The following is a 27,976-nucleotide window of genomic DNA, read 5'->3' as shown; positions in this document are numbered from 1 at the left end:
AACAAATTGTGATTTTATGAAAAAACGTTTATTTTCCGGAATCGTTTCACTGGAACAAGGGGTAAACATTTCTTTGCAGGTTGTGTCTATTGCCATATGGCTAATTCGATTGGAGTGGGACGAATACAGATATGAAGATGCCATTGAATATGTGTCCTAGCTGCATGGAATATAACATTTTTGCTAACTTTCCTTTCATCGTATTTTTGGTAAACATTTCGAAAGAAACTAGTACGAATGTTTAGCAAACCATGTCACTGCCAATGTTGAACTAATCTTTCTTAACGACCGTAGTCTTTTCCAGCAGAATGACTTCCATAAGCTCCCCTTATCGGCGCAGAATGACCTCCATATCCTCCACCCCTATGCGATCCGTGGCCACCGTAACCTGCTGCCGATGCTGCATGACCTCCATATCCTCCGCTGGTTGGCAAAGCATGACCACCGTATCCTCCGTTCATTGACGCAACACGACCACCATATCCTCCGCTCACAGGTGACGCGTGATTGTTGCTGTAGCCTCCACTCTTAGGCCGACGGACCGCTTGACTACTGCCGTACCCTCCACTCGCAGGAGAAGGATGCCCTCCGTATTCTCCACCAACTGGTGCACCATGTCCATCATACGCACCACTAACGGGGGCAGCATGACTACTGAAATGCCCTCCACCCACGGGTGATGTGTGACCACCGTATCCTCCGCTGATTGGCGCAATTTGACCTCCGTGCCCCCGCTCACGGGTGTTGCGTGGCTGCTGTGGTGTCCTCCTATCATCGGAGAGACGTTGCCACCGTATCCTCCATACGTCGAATGGCCAGCGTGTCCCGAACTCATCGGTAATGTATGACCACCGCCATGTCCTAGACTTTGTTGGCCACCTGATAATTATACAAATTCATAACTTGATTTATAAAATTTTGTAGCTGTGAATATCTATTTTCTTTGTCCTGGTTGGTCTCGGACGTGCAAGGAGCATCACTTACCATAGCCGCCGTAACCACCTCCACTCCCGCCGCCTCCTCTTCCTACACATCAAAATCAATAAATAGATATTGGATCTAATCTTCGAAATATTACTAAAACTAATAGAATTTTGTTGAGTTTTTTAAACCTTTTTATGGGCGTCGGATGCCGAGAAAACCAAAGCAGCTACCAGCAACGTTGTCCACTGCAAAATGGAACAAATTTGAATTAAAACCAAAATCAATGATATTTGCTTTTACAATAGAATCAAACAAACCATAACATTGGAGAATGAGCACATTTTGATGAAGATTGCGTTGCGTTAGAGATTGGTATTTGCAAATGCACGGTTTGCAACTGAAGAGCAGTAGATTTGCAGCGGCCTTTTTATATCGAACGCCGAGAAAAAGACCTTCGGAAACGTCAGCAAAAAAAAAAAATAAAAATAACAAATTGTATAAACTGCTCGTGCAAAACACGTCCGCATCGCCTAGAACTGTGGTGTTGCCAATGCCACCCCCGTCTCACCTTCAAAAAAACAAAAGGAATGGTGCGAACAAAGAGAAGAGACGAAATAACCATCCATGCGAGAAAAAAAAGATGTCAGTTCTTCACGTTTTGTGACCAAAAACCTTCAGCCATCCCCTCTTTTAATATTCCTTAATAGATTTATGGCGCGGGAATTCCCAAGACCAATGCTTAAAAGTACCCTTGTTGCTCATTGTTTTATTTGTTTTGCATCCACGGATTGAAGGAAAAGGCTTCTTCCGTGACATGGGTAACACACACTGACAGTTAGCAGATATGCGACACCCCACCTTAAAATCAGCCTTTTAATTATCATGTTTACTTACCTTAAAATCACTCCATTCAGTCAGCAGTAATTCGCAGTAATGAGGTTACCTAGAAATTGGGTAAAGTCTCACGGTAAACACTTTTACCTATTGAAACGCCTCGCTGCAGACTACAATGAACTTTGAATGTATCAGACTTTTACGTTTACTATCAGCCAACTAACAAAAGAATTTATCGTAGTATAGGGTAATGACAGTGCAATGTCATATTTATTTCACGTAAGGTATACAACACGCAAGCAATGAAACTACAGAGAACAAAGCACGTAAATATACATAACTGTGGATTTTAAAAAACCTTTGCCGAGACTCGGAACTCGCAATACCCGCTTATGCAGCCGGTACCTTAACAATTAGGCCACGTAATCTGATAGTATCAATCAAATAAGGTTAAGAGTTAAAGAAATCAGCATAACATTCAGTAACAAGGATAGTAATGAGGTCTGGTAATATCACGGCAAAAACTTACGTCTATGAAAACATTCGTAACAGACCATAATGAACTCTGTATGTGTCCGACTTGTATATCAATACAATCTACAAAAATTTGTGCGTTCCGGCTTTGATCCGTTCGTTGCAGTTGCACAGAAATTGCTGGTTTTGTTTAGAACTAAAAGGACGAAAAAAAATCATAATAATAATCATATAAATTTGTTTTTTAAAGATTACGAGAATGAAAAATTATTAGTTTTTCCGTATTCACCCAAGGAAAGGTGTCATCTTCCGACAACCTGTTACGCTAGATCTATGCTTCTACGGACCAAGCACATGATGAAATTGGAAGAACTTCACCATTGATGAACCGTCCATTCGGCCTCAGGACATCCGCAATATGTCTCGAAAGCATGCAACAGACTCGATGATATATCACACCGCGAATGATGGCCATCTCCTTCTCGACCTGCATGCCCGGGAGCCTCTGCTATTCTTGCAACCCATCGACTTTGTGTGGACGTGGCATACACAACCTGATGTCCTGACAACGTTCTCCTCTAGAACACGGTTTTAGCTTTGTCTTTCAGCTTTGCGGGAACAGTGACGCTCATCATCGAATGCCCATGTCTTCCAAACTACAAGAGCACACTGTTCCACAACCTAAACTTGAATGCCAAGCCTTATATACCGCTAATTTAGCACAGAAAATAAGTGGTTGACACTTAGCTCTCGTCCCAAGATTTTCATTGAAGAAAAAAAATCACCAGGTAGAGGGTAATTCTAAAAAATGAACTACATTGAAAATCACCTAAGCAACATAGTAGTGAAGATTTTAACTAAATAAATGAAAACCGTATTGATAAAATTTATATTTTCTACTACTGAATAAAGCTCTGGCACTACAGCAGTACATGCGCTGTCATGCTCCGAATTCCAGCTGATCATCACATGCTACGGACTGCCGCAAGACTTTGCGAGATAACCTGCGGCTACAAGCCCACAGTTTACTCCTTGCGCATTCGGGGTCCGCATTTTACCTTTTTCCAGATTCCATGTCATTCATTTCTGCAGTTTCATTGTTGAGGCAAAGATCAATTTATATTTTGTGGTTTAAATCGATGTTAAGTGGAAAAGCGTTTTCTTTCACAGCTGACTAGCGAGTATGGTTAACATTATACCCATGATAGCAATAACACTATAAATGAATGAATGATTGAGCTGTCAGAAAAATCTAGATTTGACGGAAGCTTGTTTTCGTATGCCGATTTCATGGTCACTATAAAGTAGATATAATAATTATGCAACTTACATTGAGCCTCAAGATGGAATTGTAAAACCTTGCAACACCTTCTACCATCTAAATCACCTAATATATCTAAATCATGTACAAGCAATCCTGAGGGCACACTTTTTACTGGTAGGTAAAGATAGGTGATATATTTAAGTACAGGTAAAGATGCAGTTTAAAATTGTGTTGAAAATGTGAGTTTTTGCAAATGTCGGTGCATTTGATCCTCATTTTCTTTTTTGGTAACATCTGATCGAGGGGTAGTCAACTCGAAAAAATATCCGTACACCCCCGTATTTTTAAGGAAAAAATATGAAAAATATGAAAAAATATAAAAAATATGAAAAAATATAAAAATATAAAAATATATAAAAATATGTAAAGTTTTAACACGAAAATTAATGTTTTTAACCGTCTGCTAAACATCGTGATTGAGATTTTGAGAATCGGGACTTTGTTAAAGCTTAAAAATGAATGACGAAGAAACTGACAAAGAATTAGAAAACTTTTGGGGTTTACTGAAAGAAAACCAAGTTATTGTCCCACTTAATCTGAAACACATTCTATCCACGAACAATCTAGTCGGCATTCGAGTTATGGCCGAAATCAATGACGAAGTAATTAAAGAACTTGAAAGCTCCGTAAGAGAAATGGGAAATGTTGACATTGCAAGCAAAATGAGTGAAGAAGACAAAGTAAAACTCTTTGGCCCAATTTATAAATTATGTCCTGACAAATTTAAGTTTTCTATTGGTGACAAAATGGTCTTACGTGTTATACAGAAAGTGAGTAAAGAACTTGAGGCTAGTTTCAAAGTTGTGACAAAGATTAAAGACCCTGCTCCTACTATAAAAGGTAATTTTAGACATTATAATGCATATTTATATGTTATGCTCAACATGTTACTACATCACTATTTCTATGCATACATTCAGATCGTACAATGCCAACCAAAGATTTGGCACACACAGAAGGGCAGCAGCATACATCATCCGTGGCAAACAGTAGGCCTAAACCTTCAAATGAAGAAATCAGAGCACTAGAAGGGAGACTAGAAGACTGCATTTTACGTTGGGGGAAAAGAAAGAACATGGAGTGTGAAAATCAGTTCAGAGTGGCTGGAAATACTGTTACGTGCAAATTTAAAACATCTGCTTCCACCTTCTGCAACAAGACCTACAAGTTACAGCAAAGTAAGGAAGGATCCTCCTGGCAAATCTCAAACTTCACTAACCACATAAATGCTGAACACAACAAAACCAAGAAAGTTTCCACAGCGAGTCCAACAACAAATCAAAACCAGGAAGAATCAACTGCTATTTCTACACCCAACAGTGGAAATGAAGTTTCACGAAAAAGGAAATCTACTACTTCAGGTATTACATTATTTTGTTCATTACTTATCCAGCAAAAACTTAAATTGACACAAGAATTGTTCCATGTTACGACGAAATCGCAAACTATCTTCCTAATATTTGAAATATTTTGCTTTCTTTAGTTATTGATCTTGCTGCTGGGGACGAAACAAATGATAGTAACGGTGACGATGGAAGTGGATATCACAGCCCATCAGAAATTTCTTCACCATCAAATGATAATGGTAAGCCTATTTGTTTCCAATAAAAAGTTGTTATTGCTTATTCGTGCTAATTCTTTTATTTACAATTTTCTCAGGTAACTTTGATTTTGAAAAAGGAAAGTCGACTGCACACAAACATCGAAGCAAAAGATCCAACGAGACTTCTATGTTGCCATCGTCGTTGAATGAAGAAGATAATAGTAAGAGTATGTGAGACAAACAGACTGGAGATGCCGTATTGCCGCACAGCAACTCCCGTCATAAATCATCTTTAATCAATTGGAATAGTAGACTCGATAGACGGCAACTCAAATTAAGAAAAAGTTCTTCACAGCCCCAACAAAGTCGCATTTCTGACTATTTTGAATTCGTTAACAAACTTGACGCGGAAATTTGCCTCCGCAAGGAAAACGAATTTCTTCGTTCAAAAATTCAAGAAATGGAAAAAAAATTCGCCTCTCTTAATCAAGAAAATCCTCTTGAAGTTGCTGGTCAATCTCTTTTAACTAGAATGATGCGGCAAGCTGTAAAACAATTTGGAAAGAAACCTAAAGGGTTAAGACACGACGACGTTGTTCTTGAACATTTCTGTATCAATGTTTGGATCCTTGGAGGCCGTCGTATCTACGAGATCTTTCACAGCAACTTTATTGGAATTTTTCCCTCGCCTTCAACTATACAAGACCGTCTTCGAACGTTTGATCTCCCATCCCAAGACGGCATAAATTTCTCTGCCGTGGTGGAATACCTCAAAACAAACAACGCCCCCCCAATCGTCGTGCTATCGGCGGATGCAACTGGAGTTCTCGGATGCGTGGATTACCACGAAAAAACTAATTCACTGGTTGGTTTTTCAGCTCCATTAAAAGACAACGGGTTTCCCGATTTAGATGTATTCATTGCCCGGACGACCGAAGATATCGTGAAACAGTTCAACCAGTACGACAGAGCCAGGTAAGCATTATTTTTGGTTCAGAAAAGTAAAAGTTATTGAGCATAACTTAATTGATGTTGATGTGATTTTCTTTCAGTCTCGTCATGATAGGGATGATTCAACCACTTCTTGATGGGTTATCTCCTCTTCGTTTGTTTTCTTTCGGCACCAACAGCAAATATACTTCTATTGACGTCAACAACCGACTCAATTTTGTGGCTTTGAAACTTAAAGCCTTTGGAATAGAAGTTGCTGCTTATTCAGCTGACGGCGACTCACGTGAAATGAAAGTGATGAGAAATCGTATCCGCCTCGGAGCTTCTATACCGCCTTCACCACAAGCTTCATCTGACGTACATTCCAGCCATCCGAGCCATTCAACCGAGCATCCAACTGGTCTTTCAATATCTGATCCCCACAGTCTTCGAAGAAGTTTCCCTTTCTTCGTATGTGATTTTCTTCCCAGCTGTATTATCTTTTTCCAAGACGTTACACATCTAGGAGCAAAGTTAAGAACAAGATTGAACAAAACCCAAAAATCTATTCCATTGGGAAACTTTATAGCTACTACAGCTCACATAGTCGCTCTTCAAGAGATCATAGGTAAAGATCGACATGGGCTAAGAGTTGGAGATGTGCTTCTTGAGGACAAGATGAATTATGATGCGGTTCGTCGCCTTTCGAAGCCACACGTTCGTGAATTGTTGTCTCAATATGTGCCAAAATCTGAAGGGACTTGTTTTTATCTTGAACTTATGGATAATTCAACATCCAGTTATCTCGATAAGAAACTTTCCCCCTTAGATCGTGTTTATAGAATGTGGAAATCGGTTTTCGAGCTCCGATACTGGCGTTACTGGATGAGTTGTGATAATGTATACCCTCTTGGCAATCACTTTATTACTTTGAACGCATATTTATGTGTAGAGATAAATGCCCATGCTTTAGTTATGTTGATAACAAAGCTAAGAGATACCCCTCAACTCTTCAAGCCGTGGCTCTTTTCAAGTCAACCGTGCGAATCCTATTTCAAAGCTTGCCGTTCATTCACTCCCGTAGGAAGCACACAGCTGAATTTTACCCTACTAGATTTCATTTATAGTCGTTGTAAAAAAGTTGATGTGGCATTACGGTTAACTGCACTCGGACATTCAGACAACATCGTATACCCAAGGCATGTTAAAAACCTTGAGCGATACGGCGGTTCTGAGGAGAGTTTTGTGTGCAATATTCTTCCGTCAACAGATGAGATAAGGGTTACTATGGACAGAGCGAGAATAGACGCAAAAGCAGCTTTGATGAAATTAGGGGTTGATGTAGCCGATCCTGACGATCGGGTGTTTGCTTTTGATTCACGATTAGCTGCCAAATTAAACGAGCCTTTGGAGAATCCAGCCCCAAAAGAAGACGATGTTAATGAATTTGACGAATGTGAGGAGCTTGAAGACGAGGGCAACGATCCATTAGATAGGAATGTACTGGATGAATATGAGCAAAGTCTACTTAATGTGATATCTGAAGGACAATTAAATGACTATTCTTCATTACTGGAAAAATGTGTCTTGAGAAACGAAAATAGTCCAAGACCTCACAATGACCCAGAAAATGTAATTCATAATAGTGCATTTGTTGTTGTTACAAGAAGTAACGGATCTCAAGTCGCGTTTAAAAAAGGACTGTTGTATGGATGTGTGAAAATGGAGTGAAAAAACAAAGTAATGACCGTTCTAAGCGGGTAACTCAGGGACACAATTTTTTGTTAGCAAAAAAACTGATTGTTCGAGTAGTTGAAAAAGAAAAATCCGAATAGGAGATTGGTGTTTATTTGCCTGTGAAAATAATTCTAAAAAGAAAAAATCTCGAGTTATGGTTGGTCATGTACTTTCCTTAAGTTTAATTAATGCTTCCAAAAAGATTCGACGAAGCCAATTTATGATTGGAAAGAAGGTGATAAAAATGTGGGCGTTATTTGTGATTGGTTTATACTAGATAATAAAAAGCAACGAATTTCTGGTCTTTTAATTGAGCAAGCAATGTTTTCCCATGGATTGCACCCTTGTGAATATTATGTATGCAGTGTACCTTCCCCTACATTCTCTGTATCTCAAAATAAATCGGAAGTGCGTCTTTCAAATGAAACAGTTGTGTCCCTTCAGGAATCAATAAAATCATATTCTGTGTGAAACTGCCTGTTCTTATTACTTTTTTCTTGCTGTGTTTAATCATTATGAGGGGTGGGAAAAAATGAAAAATATGTGAAATACGAAAAAAATATGAAAAAATACAAAAAATATGAAAAAATACGAAAAAAATACGAAAAATATAAAAAATATGAAAAAATATAAAAAATATGAAAAAAAATAAAAAATACCAAAAAATATAAAAAATACCAAAAAATATATTTTTATTTAAATATTCGTACACCCAAATCATGAGTTGACTACCCCTCGCATCTGATGCATTTCCCTAGCCATCTACCAAGAATGCATACATAAATAGGTATTGTAAGGGATATTCTTATTGAATTCTCAGATTTTTACATATACAGTATATTTGATAAATGTACATTTATTTTTCATGTTGTAAAAACATTCTTTAAGGGAACGACAGGCAAAGTAAATAACATTGAGATTTGTTTTAATGCTTAGTGTAATATTGTGTATTTCGTACAACAGGAATCAACATGAAAACATGAGGTATAAACTGGAGATCGGTCATCCACGACAATTAGGTGGTCGACATATCCCTCCCGAACCGCAACGATATTCTTAGCTGTCCTCTATTTCTATCTTGCATTCCAGGACAGCTATCGCCAAACAATTAAATGAATTCTTCAATTTCCCGTGATTTATTTCAGATGATGACAAATAATATTTTTGTTGCTGTGGCAGACACGTTAAAACTTCCGTACACTGCGACGGTCTTCGGTTGGCATGGGCGCCAGAGCCTCCAACAGATATTACGGCGGCAATCTTTTGCAAAACTTTTCAGCACCAACTATTTGTCATGCGGCTCGAAGCCTAAGTGCTTCATCTAATTTTAATTACAAACGCCTTATTTATCGCTGTTCACTTTAAAGTCTCCGGTAAAGCAGGTTGGGCAACCAGTGTCTCACCGATCACCAATCAACACAATAAAATGAAATGACCTGCCAAAAATAGGAAACAAAGTGTAGTTCATGTGCATTACTCTCCATGTTCGTCAATGTGCCGTTAATTAATCAGCGTATTCTAACCAATTATACCTCCGAGAGATAGACAACTATATCATAGCAGGTCTAAGCTGAGTTTTATCCGGGACTAGAGAGTGAAAGGACCATACTATCATTCTACTTTGCGGGATGTGGTTCACAAAATTCACAGCCGAATCTGTATCTCAGACTAAAAGGACACGAAAATGTCTTTATTTATATATAGTTTTATAGGCACTCATATGTCACCCACTGATGGTTCGCTTCGTTGTCAGGCCTTGAAGTCCAAATGGTCTCTGTTGCCCCAATCGTTTTTTCGTGTGTATGCACAAGCAGCTATTATATCTGATTTCTCTAAATCAGGGAAACTGCTGAATAAAAAATTCTAAATACAGAAAAAATAATAAAAAGGAAACGCGGAACAGGGTCTCTTACTGGATCTCGACGCTTATGCCTTTCTTTTAGAACTTAAGAGGCAATGTGAAGAGGACCCAAATTTCTTGAAAAATTCTGGTTCGTCGGGAAACCTCTTCACATTAGCCCAAATTGACATAGCCATTGAAGGGCGGCACGCGGCAATCCACGGCAGACAAAGCAAAATATTAACCAACTGGAGCCAATATCTTCAATCATGGCGGTACATAACCGGAAAAATCAGTCAAAACTATCATTTAAAAAAATTCGCCAATTTTCAAATCGAATCAATCGAATAGCAACAACAGGCCAAACGAATACAACTTATGTTACTTCAAGGAGAGGCGACGACTGGCGACAATGTTGATAAATGAAATGACAGTTGCAATGAACTGCTTTTTTGGGCCAGCTTTGGTGTCTTTTTGTCGTCGCATACGGTTATTACCTAACTCAAATCGATTCAGTAGTTTTTGGGACGTTGATGTGCAAGGATATATCAAAGCTTTAAAGGACACATGTTGTAAAGATAGCGAATTCCTCGTAAACGAGGGAACAGGCGACAACAGGTTCACTCAGCCTCAGCTAGTGCTTTCGCTTTTAACACGAAATGCCGTAGTCCATGGCAAACGGCAACAAGTGCTGGTAAAATGGAAAGTGTTCATAAATTCCTGGATATACGTTCTGAGAAAAATCGCAAAATATGAACATGCCGATCAGCTTAAGCGAATTTTTGATTTTATGTACGGGATTGACAAGTAGTATGGCGAAGAATCCCGTAGTAGTAAGGAACATATTTTTTTAGACTTAAGCTCACCTGCCGTGCTTTCGGTGGTAGCAGCCAGACCAAGTAGGGGAGACTGGAGTAAGCCGGGACGGTGTTTGTTTTCCCCCTATATCTCCCAAACTAATCATTAAATTAATTTATTATTTTGTTTTTATGTATTCCATACTGTAAAGTACCCCCCATATTTTTTATATAATTTAATAATAAACCATTTTTCATATAAGACATTTAAAGTTTTCTTATATTCGTGGGAGGAGCCTATTTTGAGGGGTAAGTGAGGACACTAGGGTGGGTGGTGAGGGACGTCCTCCGTTTTCGTCTTAAAATTCATTAAAAAAATTTGTAAAAATTGAAATAGCGTCCCACTGCATAGACTCTATAAGTTAATAAATGTTTCAATTTGATTATTGTGTTAATAAAACTTTTTTCTTATATGATAAAAAACCCTTATTACAAGATAGGTGGGGGTTGGGCTTATTGTAATAGATTAATATACTGAATAATCGATTGCTTTTTATCATTGTAAGGAACAGTATTGGCGTCATGGGCTCGGTGATGAGTGATGGGCTTGATGGCCAAACCCGCCCACTAATGTCCCATTTTAGTCAACAACAACTGTCCTGATTTCCCGATAAAGACTATTTTTTTAAACGTTAATATTATCTACAGTAATTGATCGAAAATTATAATTTTTGTTTTTAACGATAAAGAAATGATTAAGCTTCATTTCCATATTAAATTTACAAGCCGTTAATTATTAATAATAATTTATAATTAACGATAATTAATTTTTCTTTTTAACGATAAAGAAATGATTAAGCTTCATTTCCATATTAAATTTACAAGCCGTTAATTATTAATAATAATTTTAATAATTAATAATAATTAATTATATTAATTACAAACGTTAATATTATCTACAGTAATTGATGGAAAATTATAATTTGTGTTTTTAACGATAAAGAAATGATTAAGCTTCATTTCCATATTAAATTAACAAGCCATTTGCGATTATTTTTTTCTAGAAACATTAATTGGCGGAGACAAAATTAACTAAAAAAACCGTTTTTTTAGTTTTGTCAATAACTGTATCAGTTATTGAACCAAAGTACTCAACCAAATTTTATCCCAAAGTAGATTGTATGTATCTAAATAAAAGACTAAAAAAATTTTTAATTTTAATAAAATCTACTATTTTTCCCCCAAATGTCTCTCTTGACCCGGTGTCCCGGCATACTCCAGTCTCCCCTATTGACAATCACCATCGCAATCTGTTTGCAACATATATTGCTGTCTATTCTAGGGTTTGCTTCCATCTAAGAACCTGGTGAATAAACCACAACCGGTGTCAGAACGTCCGGTCCAACCTCCTCTGCCTGGCAGAGCTTTTAAAATTATAATTACCAACTCTCCTATGAGTAGCTTGAGTTATTAGTTGCGTGCATTCACAAAATTCTGTACGTACAGTAATCATCATTCACTTTGAACGCTTGTGCGTTTTACCATAAGCGCCCGTGTTAAAAGCGCACGACTCCGACCCGCTTATTCTGGTCAAACGTATAATTGCTTTGTTTTTAAAAATATTTTCTATTTATTGGTGAGATTGAAAAAATTTTCTGATTGCTGGTTTTCCCATCAAAGTAAAACCAGCTATCTTTGAACATGGTGTTTCTTACATGTTAGCTTATGGAGAAAGGGTGTTTTTATTTATTTAATTGTACACAAACAGCTTGAACCATTTGCACGCCGTTTGTTGGCATTGATGCGGATTTCATTCCTCTTTAGATGCTAGAAATCCCTGGTACTAACTTATGAAATGAATTCCCTGAATTAATTTTTTTTTAAAAATTTTTTAATTTAAAAAAAAATGAAGGGGGTCCCCCCCCTGCATACTCCCAGTACCACCCTCTACTTTGTACTTACAAGCGCGCGCTGAACAAAGGTTCAGCGGGTGGTACTGGGAGTATGCCAGAGGGGGACCCCCCCCCCAATCCCTAAAAATTTCGTGTGTGTCAGGAAAAATTCATTTCATAAGTTAGAACCAGGGGATTTCTAGCATCTACAGAAGAATGACATCCAAAAGAAAAGTATTAGTGCATAAGCCGTTTGTCATAAGTACAATAAAAAAAAAAAAAACCCCTTTTCCAAAAAAGTAACATGTAAGAAACACCATGTTCAAAGATAGCTGGGTTTTACTTTGACGGAAAAACCAGCAATCAGAAATCAAAAAATTTTTCAATCTCACCGCTAAATAGAAAATTGTCTTAGCTATTAAGCGATATAAATGTATAAGAAATAGCTTATATGTTAGACTAGAATAAGCGGGTCGGAGTCATGCGCATTTAACACGGGCGCTTATGGTAAAACGCAAAAGCGTTCAAAGTGAATGATGATTACTGTATCTGTGTGTGTGTGTGTTTATCTGTGTGTGAAATTTTTATACCTTTGATCGACCTTTGATGTAAATTACCTAGTCAAAATTACCTCTTGTGTGCATGTGTGTGTCTGTGTGAGTATGAGTGTGTTTAGGTGCTATAATGTTTTGGCTATAGTTAAAAATGCACTGCTTTAAACTTCAAACAAAAATGTTTTTGTCTTTTATTGGTGTTTGTTGGGGGGAGGGGGTAAGAAGGCAAAGGTAGCCTTCTTAGATAAGCGAAAAGGCTGCGGTGAAAAAAAAAACCTTTTTTAAAACTCCAGTCAGTGTGTTGAAGTAAAAGGTGATGAAGTGAAATGAACGAAAGTGATGAACTTTATTCAAGCTGTATTTGAGCGGGGAGGGAGTCTTTGATACACGCTAGACAAAAGGAGACTGGATCTGTGAGCTTCTTAGTTAGGGTGGGATGGAGGCTGAGTTGCCAGATGTGGCGTCATCACACGCCCTTTTTGACGAGCAAAACATACAGTAAAGTGTGTGTTTGGCTCTCATGGTACAGTATCCTGCACAAAAATCCGAACACCGATTTAATTTTTTAAAGCCACCTATTGGCGGGGTAAAGGGTTTTTTGTTTTTTAGACGGGGTGATGAACACATAGGGCAGGGTTGGGTAAGTCTAGACCTTTTTTTTATGCCTTAAGGTATTACGCTTTAAGGCAAGTAACAGGTCGGGACATTTTTGCAACCCCCAGGGTGGTGTGTTTTTTTACGACAGTTGGAAATGTTGAACACAAGCTGTGTAATACTGCTTACCCAAATAAATTAGATAGCTGCCTGTGCACAATTGTGTCGATACCGATGGGATATGTGTAGAGCCTCTGATTGCGACGCCGTAGATCAGTGTTCGATTCGCAATAAGGAATTGAAAAATATTTGGTATCGTTATAATATTCTTCATTCGAATTTGCTGGGAATATTAATTTCTCTAGAACGAAGAAGATTATTGTTTTTAAAATTATTTAATAAACAAAAAAAGCAAATATTGCTCGATGAAAATTTGTTTTATATATGAACGGGATTTTCTCGTAAGTTATCCATATTAACTCATCACCTGATCTGGAATCGAACACCGTTCTCCAGCATCACATTCAGAAACGCTACACCTACGCCATTGACAGCGACATAAACATTTACAGGCAGCTGGAACATAAGCTAAATTGTTTCGGTAAGCAACATTACCAAGCCCAAGGCCTAAATTTCCAACTGTCGTTTTAAAAACACACCACCCTGGGGTTGCAAAAATGTCCGACCTGTAACTTGCCTTAAAGCGTAATACCTTAAGGCACCTTTTTAAAATGTCTAGACTTACCCAACCCCCTGTCGTGTCCAATACCCCGTCTACCCTCCCCTTAAAGAAAAACAAACAAAAAACCCACTACCCCGCCAATAGGTGGCTTAAAAAAAATAGTTCAGTGTTCCGATTTAATTTTTTTAAAGCCACCTATTGGTTGGGGGTAAAGGGTTTTCTTTTTGGTTTGTTTTTCTTTAAGAGGGAGGGTAGACGGGGTGATGGACACATAGAGCAGGGTTGGGTAAGTCTAGACATTTTTTTAATACCTTAAGGTATTACGCTTTAAGGCAAGTAACAGGTCGGGACATTTTTGCAACCCCCAGGGTGGTGTGTTTTTTTAAACGACAGTTGGAAATGTTGGACTTAGGCTGTATTATATTCTATACCCAAATAAATTAGATAGCTGCCTGTGCACAATGCTGTCAATACCGATGGCATATGTGTAGAGGCTCTGATTGCGACGCCGTAGATCAGTGTTCTATTCCCGTTGCGGAATTGTGAAAATATTTGGTATCGTTATAACATTCTTCATTCGAGTTTACTGGGAATATTAATTACTTCAAAACGAAGATGTTTATAATTTTATAAATTATAAAATAAAAAAAAAAGCACATATTGCTCGATAAAAATTTGTTTCATATATAATCGAGAATTTCTCGTACGATAACCCCAATTACTTAACACTTCATCTGGAATCGAACACCGATCTCCAGCACCACACTCAGAAACGATACACCTGGGTCAATCCGCGCGGATTTGACAAATTCGTTGCGCGACCAAAACTCGGATTTCGTTGAAATTTGGTAAGTGAATCAATAAATATGTTTAAAATTTATTGGCCAAAGGATTTTTTTTTTGCGCAATTAGGGAAAAAGTTACACCAAAATGAAAATAAGATTTTTTCATTTTGCCGTAACTTAGGATTTTTTCCGCGTTTTCATTTTTATTTATTTAAGACTAGTTTTTATTTCTCTATTGATTTTTGAATAGGTACGTCTTATTCAGTTTTTCACGCTCTTTTTAATGGTATTTTTTTGTTTAAAAATTTTTAAATTTAATTACGTCATTTAACTTTTAAATGTTCAGAGTGTGTCTTACAAAAGTAGACCTGAACAGATTCGCTTCTGAGATTTATTTGTAATTTTTGCACTAAAAAAAAGAGGACATATATGTCATGATTTGACCATGACTACCCCAGGCGGTCTTGGCGGATTGGTAAAAAAGGGGTGACAGGGTAAAGGGATGAGTGAAAATGGCCACCGAAGCCAATATTTTACATCAAAATAGGGAGATTTCAAACAATTAAATCGGCACTATGGAGAATTTAACCCTAGCGAAAAAAATAGAGCATATACTATGATATGTCCTCTTTTTTTTAGTGCAAAAATTACAAATAAATCTCAGAAGCGAATCTGTTCAGGTCTACTTTTGTAAGACACACTCTGAACATTTAAAAGTTAAATGACGTAATTAAATTTAAAAATTTTGAAACAATAAAATACCATTAAAAAGAGCGTGAAAAACTGAATAAGACGTACTTATTCAAAAAACAATAGAGAAATAAAAACTAGTCATAAATAAATAAAAATGAAAACGCGGAAAAATCCTAAGTTACGGCAAAATGAAAAAATCTTATTTTCATTTTGCTGTAACTTTTTCCCTAATTGCGCAAAAAAAAATCCTTTGGCCAATAAATTTTAAACATATTTATTGATTCACTTACCAAATTTCAACGAAATCCGAGTGTTGGTCGCGCATCGGATTTGTCAAATCCGCGCGGATTGACCCACCTACGCCATTGACAACTGACCATTGACACTGAATGTGATGCTGGAGATCGGTGTTCGATTCCAGATGAGGTGTTGAATCATTGTGGTTACCTTACGAGAAATTCTCGATTATGTATGAAACAAATTTTTATCGAGCAATATGTTCTTTTTTTTATTTTATAATTTAAAAAATTATAAACCCCTTCGTTTTGAAGTAATTAATATTCCCAGCCAATTCGAATAAAGAATGTTATAACGATACCAAATATTTTCGCAATAGACCTCCTGCACCCTGCGGATAGCAGGATTCTTGTAGTCCGACAACGCTGTCGGCAGCCATCTTAAGAAAACTCCACCCTTTTGGTACACAGGCTCTTATGGAAGTATTTTTTCAAAGTGATTTTTGTCTTAACTGGATTACAATTTCGACCAAAGAAAAATAGTGAAAAATACTACATAATTCAGGTAATCCGTAGAATGTAAGTTTTCCACTATTGAAGTAGTGGAAGTCATATTAATTAAATGTTTTGTGCAATCCATATGGGCATTGTTTATATATATAGGACCCACACATGTATAGTTTACTTGTAATTTTTAACATTTTCCCACTGAAACACTTGGTAATTGATTTTTCCAAATTATTTAGATTGTCATGTGCGAGGAGGAATTTGTGGAAAATGCTGTAATCCAATTATTCGACCTTTCCAACTATTCTGATAGTTTGCCAACCGAGGCAAAAGAACGCTATCTTTCGTAATGTTGCTATTATCTTCCTTCTTGCGTTGGGTATAGTTTGCTAAAGTGTTCATAAACATAGCCTCTGCAACAACAATACAATAATAAATATATGAAATGTCTATGAACTTGTAATGTATACCTCTGTTGTAGGTATACAACACTCTTCTTTGTAAACGAGTGCTATCTGTGATAGCTTTGTTTAATGATAATGAAGGAGCCCAATCTGGGTGATTTTTCTGTAAATAGTAGCTTGGTTTTCCTATGACAGTCAAATAAGCTTATAAATGGTTATGAGTAAAGTACAATATTTGGAGCTTACCAGATGCAAAATGAAGATTACACACCAAGTGTTTTGTTTTGATGTTAGCATCATTGATGTTTAACCTAGCTAACCAGAGTTCTCTTCTTATTGCTGAATAATTATTGAGTCCGATGGGTATCTGTTGTCTGGAGAGACAGGAATACCAAAGAACCGTACGCCAACTGACTTATCTCCTATTCCATTGTTAGGACACCCTTTGACAACACACTTCTTATAGAACTTTGACATGTTAGGGGATGCCCTGTACAAAACATTTAATTAATATGACTTCAACTACTTCAATAGTGGAAAACTTACATTCTACGGATTACCTGAATTATGTAGTATTTTTCACTATTTTTCTTTGGTCGAAATTGTAATCCAGTTAAGACAAAAATCACTTTGAAAAAATACTTCCATAAGAGCCTGTGTACTAAAAGGGTGGAGTTTTCTTAAGATGGCTGCCGACAGCGTTGTCGGACTACAAGAATCCTGCTATCCGCAAGGTGCAGGAGGTCTATTCAGTAACGGGAATCGAACACTGATCAACAGCGTCGCAATAAGAGCCTCTACACATATGCCATCGGTATTGACAGCATTATGCACAAGCAGCTATCTAATTTATTTGGGTATAGAATATAATACAGCCTAAGTCCAACATTTCCAACTGTCGTTTAAAAAAACACACCACCCTGGGGGTTGCAAAAATGTCCCGACCTGTTACTTGCCTTAAAGCCACGTTCAGACTACAGCCTTTTTGAGCGTTTTACGTACTACGTATAACGTTTTTACGCTCCGAGTTACGTAGCTGGGAACGGAAGAGTGTTCAGACACAACGCTCTACGTAGTACGTAATACGTAAACTCAAAACGTAGTCAAAACGAAGTCAAAACTGAGCGTACGTAAAAATGAGATTGATCTCATTTTTACATAAGTTTTTGGGACGTTCTACGCACTACGTAGCCAAAATCTATTACGCTTGTCTACATTCTTTTGTTTTTTCAGGTTTTCTCTCCTGTTTATTCATTCTGGGATATGTCAGGTGTAGAATTGTAAATTTAATAATTAATTTTTTTAATTTTTATTTTAAAAATAAATATGGCGCCTACTAAAGTTACCAAAAAGAATTCCCCTAACAAATTCAAGTTGCCCCCCAAAAAATCACCGATAAAGAAAATCAAAAAGTAAATATTATGTCATGAAATCTTTTGCAACTATTTTGGTTTATTGCTTATTCTATTTTAGGTCTTCAAGAAATTAGTCAGAAGAAGAACGTTTCGTCCTCAGAACATCTATCAATAAATATAACAAAGAGCTACAACAGGTACAAAAATCTACAGCAGACGCTAGAATCTCCGCAGAATCTAGCCTACTCTACGTAAATTTGACAGTGTAGTCTGAACAGTCTACGAACACATTTACGTAAATAGGGCTCCGTAAAAAACGCAGCGAAATTTACGAAGTACAAACGTTAACTTTTAACGTTATACGTTATACGTTATACGTAGAAAAGAGCTGTAGTCTGAACGATACTTAAAGCGTAATACCTTAAGGCATAAAAAAATGTCTAGACTTACCCAACCCTGCCCTATGTGTCCATCACCCCGTCTACCCTCCCTCTTAAAGAAAAACAAACCAAAAAGAAAACCCTTTACCCCACCAATAGGTGGCTTTAAAAAATTAAATCGGTGTTCGGATTTTTGTGCAGGATACTGTACAGTATCCTGCACAAAAAGGTGAACACCGATTTTTTTTTAAAAAGCCATCTGTGGGTAGAGAATATTAATAGTTTACCTTTTTAAGGAGAGGTAGGGTGGTTTTGGCGCAAAATCATCATAAGGGGGGTTGGGTAATGTCAGTCCAGACACCTTTTGTTTTGCCCTAGGTATTAAATGTCTGGAAAAAGTGCAGACTGTATCATCGGTAGACTCCCCTACCCCCCGGCTAAGTAGAACAATTTTTGCAATACAAAATAGTCTTTCCATTACTCGTTATTGTCATTATGGGGTCGGGTAATCGGGTAGCATATGGAATTAATGCTCCTGTTTGTTAAAATCGTTCTGCAACACATAGGAGAACGCAATCTCTGATCGTGGTATGTGACTCATGCGTTTAACTCCTGATTTTCTAAGTTCTTTGCCATCTCGTGAAACATTCAGTACAGTCTCATAAGAAAGAAAACAAAATTTAGACGTGCTGGAACCAAATCCATGTAAAACAAAACAAAGTAAACTTTTACGTCCATAACCAACAAATTGAATGTTAGGCTTTAGTCTTGGGAATTTCCGTGCAACAAATCTAATAGAAACATTGAAGGAGAGGGCGGCTGAAGGTTGGTGGTCACGGAACGTGAGGAGCCAACATCTTTTTTCTCTCGCATGGATAGCTATTTCCTCACTCCCCTTTGTCCGCAACTTCCGTTTGTTCTTCGGAGGTGAGATGGAGGGTGGCATTGGTAATACCACAAGTCTAGGCAATGATGGCGAGTTTTGCACGAGCAGCTTATACAATCAAATTTCTTTTTTACTGACACTTTTGAAAGTCTTTTCATGCTTGCCCGATATAAAAAGGACATTGCAAATCTCTTACTCTTCAGTTGCAAACCGTGCAGTTGCAAATACCAACCTCTAAAGCAATCTTTATCAAAATGCCCTTATTCTCCAATGTTATGGTGTGTTTAATTCTATATTCTAAGTAAAAAATTCAATGAGAAGTCAGCTTTAACTCTCGGTAACGAGGGTGACTAGGAAGCTTGATAAAGTCGTGGTAAATAGGCTACTTTTATCTACTGAGGCGCTCGTTGCAGCCTATAATGAGCTACAAATATATCCATTCACGTTTATAATCAGCCCAAGAAAAATACTGTCAATCCTATTCACAGGCTGTATAGCGATAGCAAAATGTCCTGGTAGCATTTGGTGAAAAGTGAAACAAAAGAAAGTAGGAAAACAATGGCTCAATCGGGCTCAATGAATGCATCCTGAAAGAAATCATCAGATCTGGTATCGCTGCCGTCTCCAGATCATTGTTCAATGAGAGTTTCGGTGTTTATAGCTTTGTTGGATATCAAAAATATATATGTCCGTGATTAACTTGTGATAAAAAATGTAGGACAATGAAAAAAAACATGAAAAAGGCTGTGGACATGTTCTGGCCAGGCCACGACGTGCACAGTACTACTAGCTGATACCGACAAACCGCTATATGACCAAAGGCTTGGCTGTTGCGGAAAATTTTAAAGAATATAGCAATAGGATATAAAGAATTTTGTTTAATCTTTGATTTTGTAGGCACTGATGTCCCCACGCGATGGTTTTCAGGATTTATGGACATTTCGAATATGATATAACGCTTTGATTTCCTTTCAACTTTTCGTTGGCCTGCAGGTTGATATAGGATAAACAAAGATGTACTATGGCCTATTGACAAAATGAAAAGTAATTCAGTTGTGAAGACATAACAATGAACCGCGTTCTTCGTTCATAGACTCGGAATATAAATGTGAAATATTCTTACCGCTGCGGTTCCAATAAAACAAAATGCTAATTTCAAATGAAATGCGGAAAATCTGCTTGGTGAAAATTTATTCCTGCTGAGTACACCGTCACCGAGAAAGTAAGGATAACAACAATTTCAGTAACCTGAACCATACAGCGGAAGAAAGGAGGAAAATAAAGGGCTTAAATGGCATTCGAGATAATGGCATCAATTTTAACGCTATCAGTATGCATATATAGTGAAAAGTCATAAAATGGTTTTATTAATTTGCCAAGTTGTTTTAGGGAAGTCCAAGTAAGAGGCTCAAAACGTCAAGTCGTTGGGGTTTCGCAATCCGACTGTGTGGGACGTCGGTTACTCACGGACATGAATTGGACGAGAGCCGACAATATCACCCAGTTCTCGAGAGTTGAATGTTGCAACCAGTTTGCGCTCACCGTTAAACCGGGGAAGGAATTTTTGAACGAAGCTGATCATCTCTCCCGGTTTAACGTCACTAAAGAATAAAAAAACAAAATCACATCTTCAGTCAAATGTTTCCATTATGTCGTTATTTTTGTTAATTCACCGGTATTTGACCGTTTGGGCACGAACCAGACCCGATCCTTCAAATGAAAACTCACACTCCGTCAGGGTAACTGGCACTGGATTCATGAACGAGAAAGTAGCAAAGCATTCCTGGCCTATCTGGGGATTTCCTCGCACCTGGTAAACGGAGGTTATTTTTAGCATTGAAATTATCTGTTTCCTGAAACACAAACATTTATGGGCTTATGTAGTTACCTGAATATCCAACTTTGGTTTCTCCAGCTGGAAGTCGTCTTCTGCGCTGCACGATTGCTTAGTCTCTTGCACTGAAGCCATGGCGAACACCTTAATGTGACCGTAATCGACAACTCGTTCACGGTATTCTTCCCAGCTTATTCGAAGTTGCATAGTTTCTCCTGTTTGAATTTACAAAAATTAGCTCAAGATACTAGGCTTTCCAAACATTAGAAAGAAAGAACAAAACACTGACGGCTTCCTGGTTGAAGGACAAACTGACGATCGCTACGGCCAAGTCGGCGGGCAGTGACTCCTGTGTAATAGACAGAATTGGCACATAGGTATGCCGTGATGGTTCTCGTTTCTTGAGAACGGTTCTGTGAAGTGGTATTGACATCGAATTTTGAAATACGGAGCTGAACAGACTAATCAGAATTTAAGAATACCTGGATGAGAACTTGCACATTAAAAGGCTGTCCCCATGCAACTTTTTCTTGCTCAACCAAGTCGAATTGAACGTCTTCATTGAGAGTTCGGGAATCAAAAATGGGCTGGGCTCGATCAACACTTCGGGCTGCGTTCATGGCTGACATACGATCAGCCGCTGTTTTCCCTGAATCAGCTGGATAGCGTGATTCATCGTACCAGGGTTTACGGGCGATGTCCATTGCACTTGGACGACGCACTGAAGTTCCTGGATATTGGATCACATCTCTTTCTCTATCTCTCCTTTCCAGATACGGTGAAGTCATCCCTTGGTCTTTGAAAGCGAGCCGTTAATTAAATTGTCGAAGAAAAAGAAAAAAAGAAAAAAAAAAACTGTAGGAAATTACTAAAGAGGGAATTGAAACATCCGTCAGATTGTCTTTGGTAGCGAGACGTGTTGTCGAGAGTCTTGTAAAGACCAGTGATATCTTCTACATCAGCATCGCTGACATCATCGTCAGCTCCCGGTCGCTTGGTCAGAATCAATCGCCCAACCCTATTATCAGCTACTGATTTCAGTTGCTCAAATAAATTTGTGAAGTATTTGTTTACTGATAATTGTTCACAGGGATCTTCTTGAATCCCCAATGGGATGTCTCGTCTTCTTGGAAGTGGGTGACTTCAGCGTTGATTTCCGCGAAAAGCTAACATCAAGTAGTAAAAGAGTTAGTTTCTGAAGGTATTGGTTAAATTTGAAACATAATACATATGGAGTATCAAAAGCAAATCCAATTTCACCACGACGGACAGACTCAACCGAAGACGGACCTCGACGGAAACCTTCGACGGCCAAAGGACCTCGGCTTTTTGGATCAGCTAAATAAAATAACAGAAATTTAAAAAATTTAGTGGAAAACCGAAATCATTGGATTTCTTTAAAGAACCTCCGGTGCTGTTCTGTCGACATTGAGGAGGAGGAGTCGGATCAACTGCCTGCCAGCCATTGTAACCGGTTTGCAGATCGGGCCGTGACATCCATACTTCAGTCCTTTTAAGTCAACCAACAAATCAGTGAACATCCTTTACGTCAAATTGTGTATCTCTTGCACTACCAAGCGTGGAAGTTCCACAAGGCATCTTGATTGTCGCCATCTGGGCCACCTTTCATCTCATCTCCAAAGACATCGAAATACTTGTCGACCGACAGCGTGTGATTTGTGTCGCGTGCAGAGACGAAATTGGTAACGGGACGGGAAGGAATACCCAAAGCGCGGAAAACTGTTTTTAATTGTTAAATGAATTCCTAAAATACTTAACTTTAAACCTAGTCAAATATCAGTACTAGAAGTAGCCACGGCTGCGAAAACCCAGCACTGCCCGTATTTGACTGGCTTAGATCCATTGCGTAGATAATGTTCGAAGATTTTGGAGCTTCCTGTCCATACCCATGGACAAACTCCGTCTTCAAACGAACCTTCCCATTTGCCTTCCAGTAATCCAAAGCCTTCGTTCGCATTGATCTACACAATCAATACGAACATTACTATGATAGCCTACTAGAAACTTTGAAAATGATGTTGATTACGATTGAAGCGATGGCACGGACAACTTGGACAGGATTGCCTCTTTCCGTTGGGTTGAGACCGGATTGGCCGAGCAAAAGTTGAGCGGCTGGTAAGGCCACGTCGGAAAACTGTCCGTAGATCCAGCGACGGCCTTTAGGTCGGTGATGGGTACCAACAAACACCTTGCCCGTGTCGTTCATGAGATACTCTCTACGGAGTTCCTCATCGTCCAAGTACACACAGTCCTCTGTTGCAATGTATACAATAAACATTTTTAGTTGGGCTTGTCTAATCAAAATATGATGATGAAGAAGTCCAACCTCGACAAAACGGATTGAACAAGACGTAAATGTCGTCTTTACAACGGAATTCGTCAATGCGGGCACCCGGCGTTGTCGTGGTAGTTTCGATGTTCACTCGCCATAATCCGACTAGTGCGTTTGCAGGAATATGAACCTGCAAATAAAAGAAGGAAAAATTATGATTAGTTATGGTAGTAGCATATTCTAATTAGTTTGAAATGATTTTACTTGACAAGAGATATTGAAACCCTCCTGTTGATGGATCCGCATGTCCCATTTCTGTGGAGCTCGGGTGAATTCACGTTGATTCATGTGGAAAGGCAAAACCACTTTGCTTCCCTTGGTGACTTGGGGATTCGGGCCTAACCAAAAGAGAACAAAATATTAAAGCTATCGTTTCGTTGAAAATCGCTAGAGTATCATTTTCATTGTGCTACCGAAAGTAAACACTGCGCGTAAAACGTCACGACGCGGATCGAAATTGCGGTCCTTCATCCGCACAGCCATGAAAAACGGCTGGCCACGACGAAGAACTGCTGTAGACGGCGAAGAAGATGAGTGATAATCCATAGAAGTCATTGACGCCATATTCGTCATCGACCTGGACCTAGCCATGGTAGAAGGTGATCCAATATCCTGTTATTTTGTGCAACATTAGTTTAGTGAAACGCCGAATAGCTGATGGATACAATGAATTACACGGCCAGAATCAAGAACGACTTCGTAGCGATCGGTCCGGTGTTCCCTGGCATTGTCTCGAGCAAACAACTCAACAGAATCGATCTTCAAATTGTCTGAAGGCACTTTGTTCGGAACAGATGAAAAATGTGTCAAAAATATTGACTTCAAAATTAGAAATTGGAAATTAATTAGAAAATACTTCCGTCGGTTAGTTTTTCCTCGACAGCTCGTTCAGCGCGGCGACGTCTGTCCAAGTCTTCGGCGTAGTGCGACACCAGCGATGCACGATAAGCCGCACTGTTGCCACCGGAACGGGCACTCGCGTTGTTCCCCATGCCATCTTGATCGGCGTTACGACGAGCAAAGCCCGACGAATTGGCCAAATTGTTCAATCCTGAATTTCCGCTCATGGAATGACGTAATAAGGCTGTAAAATTGTTTAGTGTAAAAGATAAATGGCTTTCACAATAATTTCTATAGTAGCTAATTTTTGATCCAGTTACTTGGTGATCCTTGTTGATTCATCATCGAACGACGTAACATGCCTGAATTGTTTTTTGATGTTAGAGGAGATGACGGCACTATTTTTAAAAAGCCGATTATTATTATTATTATTTTTTATTTTTACCTGGAGAGCCAGATTGATTCAGTGGAGAACTCATTGTGCTTTCGAGGAGAAAAAATTGCAGAGAAAACAAAGTTGTGGTCGCGTTGAATCAGCGGAAATGGCTCAGTATAGCAGTGCCGACGGAAAGACGTATGCCCTTCAAGATTGTAACAAAATGAAGTAGTTTCAGATTGTTACATTATTGAAACATCATAACTGGTATGTTGGGCACCAATTACTAAACAAATTGTCGGATTAACTTATGGTTAAACGAACTACGGTACATGAGTTTTTTTGGGAGAAGAGATCATCTCTTATGATTACAAAATCAATTACAAATCAGAGAAACGAGTACAAAGTAACTAACCTTAAAGTTCCCTGTGATTTCGCTACTACAGCAGAAACAAGACAATTCTATCCTCCGTCTACGTTCTCTATTTATATTCTTTTTGTCACATCAATGTAGCCTTAAAATTTTGAGCTTATTTAGAGAAATGAAAATCTTAACAGATGCATATCAAGTTACGTCAGGGTACGATTATTTCAGTTTCCAGTTTCCAGTCCTACTTGGCTCATGGGTATCTGATGTCATCAGGTCTCTCCCCGTGTACCATCTCACGATGACTATTTAGGCTAGTCTGGTCACGCTTAATTGTTTCAAACTGAGTGGTATTCAGTGTTGACGTAATTTTATCCCATCGCCAGAGCTACCGTGACATTAAAAGTAGCATAACTACTGAACGAAAATGCAAGTCGAAGTTGCAATGGCTCCGAGTGCGTTTGTAACCGGTCTACAGTCTAAAAACCAGCAAAGTTACCAGCTCAAGTTATTCGTTTCTTTTGAATCGCGAGAGTGGATGTACCGCTCGAACTGTTCTATCTGCCGTATGGAAATCTTATAATCAAATGGTATTACAACTGAATTGCCCCATTTCTATTAGTTAAAGGAACAAAGCCGAGTTGGAGAGCACGCTGGCTTTGCTTTCCAAGGAACAATTTGCGTTAGACCCTACATGTACGCGCTTCAATATAGTATCTTATTCAGCATTTTTAAAAGTCGAGACTGCAACCAACGTTTTCAAACCAAGGTTTGATAAGTTCAAACTAATTTGTATAATCCAACGCTTTTTAATTTTTCCTTCCCAAGACTTCGTGTTATACGTAAAAAGTAATCCTCTTGCTTAAGTTGACTATGTTGCTAAATGTTACCTAAGTTTCAAATTATAATAGGGAAAATTGGAAGAGGGAATGTAAAGCGGATTGAATTCAGTCTCAAAGTCTTTGTCTAGGTAGTTCCGGGTGTTTCCCCTCAGCTGACTATAAAACACGCTATAGGTCTAGTCAACTTTCGGCTAAGCAAGTTACTAAACAACTCCAAATGCAAAAAGATATTACACGGTCCACTGATGGTCCAACCTCTGACTAGGTTACATTACTTTTATTTGGATCCAACAGATTCAACTGACAGATTATGCAGTAGACACTGCTATACTCTGGAATTCACACTGGACACAAGATAGCCACAATCTGATACACAATACATGTATGCAATTACTGACCTGTTAACTGTGCACAGATCTAAATAAGTATTGGTATTCATTAATTATGAAAGAATTTTAAAAAATGGTATCAAGTATCGCGGTTTAATGAATAAAAAACGTGTATTTTCAGAAAATTCGTTTTATTTAGATCAAAGGACGGCAATTTCCAGACTGGAAATTCTTCTTTTATCGACTGGTTAATTCAATTGAAGTGGACGGATTGCAGATCTTGGGACGTTATTGAAGCTTTTTTCTAACTGCCTGGAATATAAAGAAAGGCCAATATTTTTCTGAGCATGAAATTGTTAAGAAATATTTCGAACAGCAACGGTTACGAAAGTGCCGCAAATCAAAATATGCCATTGTAACAAAATTATGCTACTGCCATTGTTAAACTAACCTTTTTTAACGACCGTAGCCTTTTCCAGCAGCGTGACTTCCATAACCTCCACTCATCAGTGCAGAATGACCTCCATATACCCCGCTCATTTGTGATCCAGGGCCACCGTAACCTTTGGCTGCCGATGCTGCATGACCTCCATATCCTCCGCTGGTTGGCAAAGCATGACCACCGTATCCTCCGTTCATTGACGCAACATGACCACCATATCCTCCGCTCACAGGTGACGCGTGATTGTTGCTGTAGCCTCCACTCTTAGGCCGACGGACCGCTTGCCTACTGCCGTACCCTCCGCTCGCAGGAGAAGGATGCCCTCCGTATCCTCCACCAACTGGTGCACCATGTCCATCATACGCACCACTAACGGGGGCAGCATGACTACTGAAATGCCCTCCACCCACGGGTGATGTGTGACCACCGTATCCTCCGCTGATTGGCGCAATTTGACCTCCGTACCCCCCGCTCACGGGTGCTGCGGGACTGCTGTGATGTCCCCCTATCATTGGAGAGATGTGGCCACCGTATCCTCCATGCGACGAATGGCCAGCGTGTCCCGAACTCATCGGTAATGTATGACCACCGCCATGTCCTAGACTTTGTTGGCCACCTGATAATTATACAAATTCATTACTTGATTTTTAAAACTCTGTAGCTGTCAATATCTATTTTCCTTGTCCTGGTTGGTCTCGGACGTGCAAGGAGCAACACTTACCATAGCTACCGTAACCACCTCCACTCCCGCCGCCTCCTCTTCCTATACATAAAAATCAATAAATAGATATTGGATCTAATCTTCGAAATATTACTAAAAATAATAGAATTTTGTTGAGTTTTTAAAACCTTTTTTATGGGCGTCGGATGCCGAGAAAACCAAAGCAGCTACCAGCAACGTTGTACACTGCAAAATGGAACAAATTTGAATTGAAAACCAAAATCAATAATATCTGCTTTTACAATAGAATCAAACAAACCTCAACATTGAAGAATGAGCACATTTTGATGAAGATTGCGTTGCGTTAGAGATTGGTATTTGCAAATGCACGGTTTGCAACTGAAGAGCAGTAGATTTGCAGCGGCCTTTTTATATCGAACGCCGAGAAAAAGACCTTCGGAAACGTCAGCAGAAAAAATAAAAAATAGTATTAACTGCTCGTGCAAAACACGACCGCATCGCCTAGAACTGTGGTGTTGCCAATGCCACCCCCGTCTCACC

At 38.6% G+C, this 27,976-nt stretch overlaps 2 protein-coding genes, 3 long non-coding RNA genes and 1 pseudogene across 6 annotated transcripts; 3 read left to right on the top strand and 3 right to left on the bottom strand.

Annotated features, from left to right (window-relative positions):
* Window positions 1–12: 12 nt before the first annotated feature.
* LOC123471183 lies at window positions 13–27,884 on the bottom strand (annotated as a pseudogene).
* LOC116918643 lies at window positions 3,940–5,555 on the top strand. 2 transcript variants are annotated; one of them, XM_045172144.1, is made up of 5 exons: window positions 3,940–4,236; window positions 4,324–4,396; window positions 4,477–4,917; window positions 5,040–5,141; window positions 5,216–5,555. In XM_045172144.1, exons 1-5 carry the CDS (start codon window positions 4,012–4,014, stop codon window positions 5,332–5,334), a joined length of 960 nt encoding a protein of 319 aa, XP_045028079.1. In that variant the 5' UTR covers window positions 3,940–4,011; the 3' UTR covers window positions 5,335–5,555. The 2 variants fall into 2 exon arrangements, with proteins under 2 accessions (XP_045028079.1, XP_045028078.1); XM_045172143.1 differs by having other exon boundaries at window positions 3,940–4,396.
* LOC123466485 lies at window positions 16,620–17,463 on the bottom strand. Its single transcript, XR_006645359.1, has 4 exons — window positions 17,311–17,463; window positions 16,997–17,240; window positions 16,817–16,936; window positions 16,620–16,759 (listed from the first exon to the last, which is right to left on the bottom strand). It is a non-coding gene; the product is annotated as an uncharacterized LOC123466485 (long non-coding RNA).
* On the top strand, window positions 18,928–19,820 carry LOC123471190. The gene is made up of 2 exons (XR_006645362.1): window positions 18,928–19,190; window positions 19,245–19,820. It is a non-coding gene; the product is annotated as an uncharacterized LOC123471190 (long non-coding RNA).
* On the bottom strand, window positions 20,546–25,240 carry LOC123471179 (hemocyte protein-glutamine gamma-glutamyltransferase-like). Its single transcript, XM_045172142.1, has 20 exons — window positions 25,190–25,240; window positions 24,844–24,979; window positions 24,719–24,760; window positions 24,415–24,642; window positions 24,234–24,337; window positions 23,972–24,170; window positions 23,763–23,896; window positions 23,553–23,688; window positions 23,253–23,479; window positions 23,010–23,187; window positions 22,780–22,945; window positions 22,612–22,715; window positions 22,434–22,543; window positions 22,280–22,371; window positions 22,075–22,223; window positions 21,688–22,001; window positions 21,495–21,618; window positions 21,260–21,420; window positions 21,045–21,181; window positions 20,546–20,972 (listed from the first exon to the last, which is right to left on the bottom strand). The coding sequence occupies exons 2-20, from the start codon at window positions 24,875–24,877 to the stop codon at window positions 20,831–20,833; spliced, it is 2,781 nt and encodes a 926-aa protein (XP_045028077.1). The 5' UTR covers window positions 24,878–24,979; window positions 25,190–25,240; the 3' UTR covers window positions 20,546–20,830.
* Window positions 25,579–26,906, top strand: LOC123471188. The gene is made up of 4 exons (XR_006645360.1): window positions 25,579–25,707; window positions 25,764–25,910; window positions 25,970–25,990; window positions 26,053–26,906. It is a non-coding gene; the product is annotated as an uncharacterized LOC123471188 (long non-coding RNA).
* Window positions 27,885–27,976: the final 92 nt, after the last annotated feature.

This window comes from Daphnia magna, linkage group LG4 (genome assembly GCF_020631705.1).
Source record: "Daphnia magna isolate NIES linkage group LG4, ASM2063170v1.1, whole genome shotgun sequence".
Lineage (NCBI taxonomy): Eukaryota > Metazoa > Arthropoda > Branchiopoda > Diplostraca > Daphniidae > Daphnia > Daphnia magna.
The sequence above is the reverse complement of the archived record's forward strand: the minus strand, read 5'-3'. Positions and strand labels throughout refer to the sequence as shown.

Coding starts and splice junctions, on each gene's coding strand:
- LOC123471179 (XM_045172142.1), bottom strand. CDS start 24,877: ATGAGTTCTCCACTGAATCAATCTGGCTCTCCAG. Junction 22,716..22,779: donor TTGTGGAACTTCCACGCTTG/GTAGTGCAAGAG, acceptor TTGACTTAAAAG/GACTGAAGTATGGATGTCAC. Junction 22,372..22,433: donor TTGCTTTTGATACTCCATAT/GTATTATGTTTC, acceptor ACTTGATGTTAG/CTTTTCGCGGAAATCAACGC.
- LOC116918643 (XM_045172143.1), top strand. CDS start 4,012: ATGAATGACGAAGAAACTGACAAAGAATTAGAAAACTTTTGGGGTTTA. Junction 4,918..5,039: donor AAGGAAATCTACTACTTCAG/GTATTACATTAT, acceptor TGCTTTCTTTAG/TTATTGATCTTGCTGCTGGG. Junction 5,142..5,215: donor TTCACCATCAAATGATAATG/GTAAGCCTATTT, acceptor CAATTTTCTCAG/GTAACTTTGATTTTGAAAAA.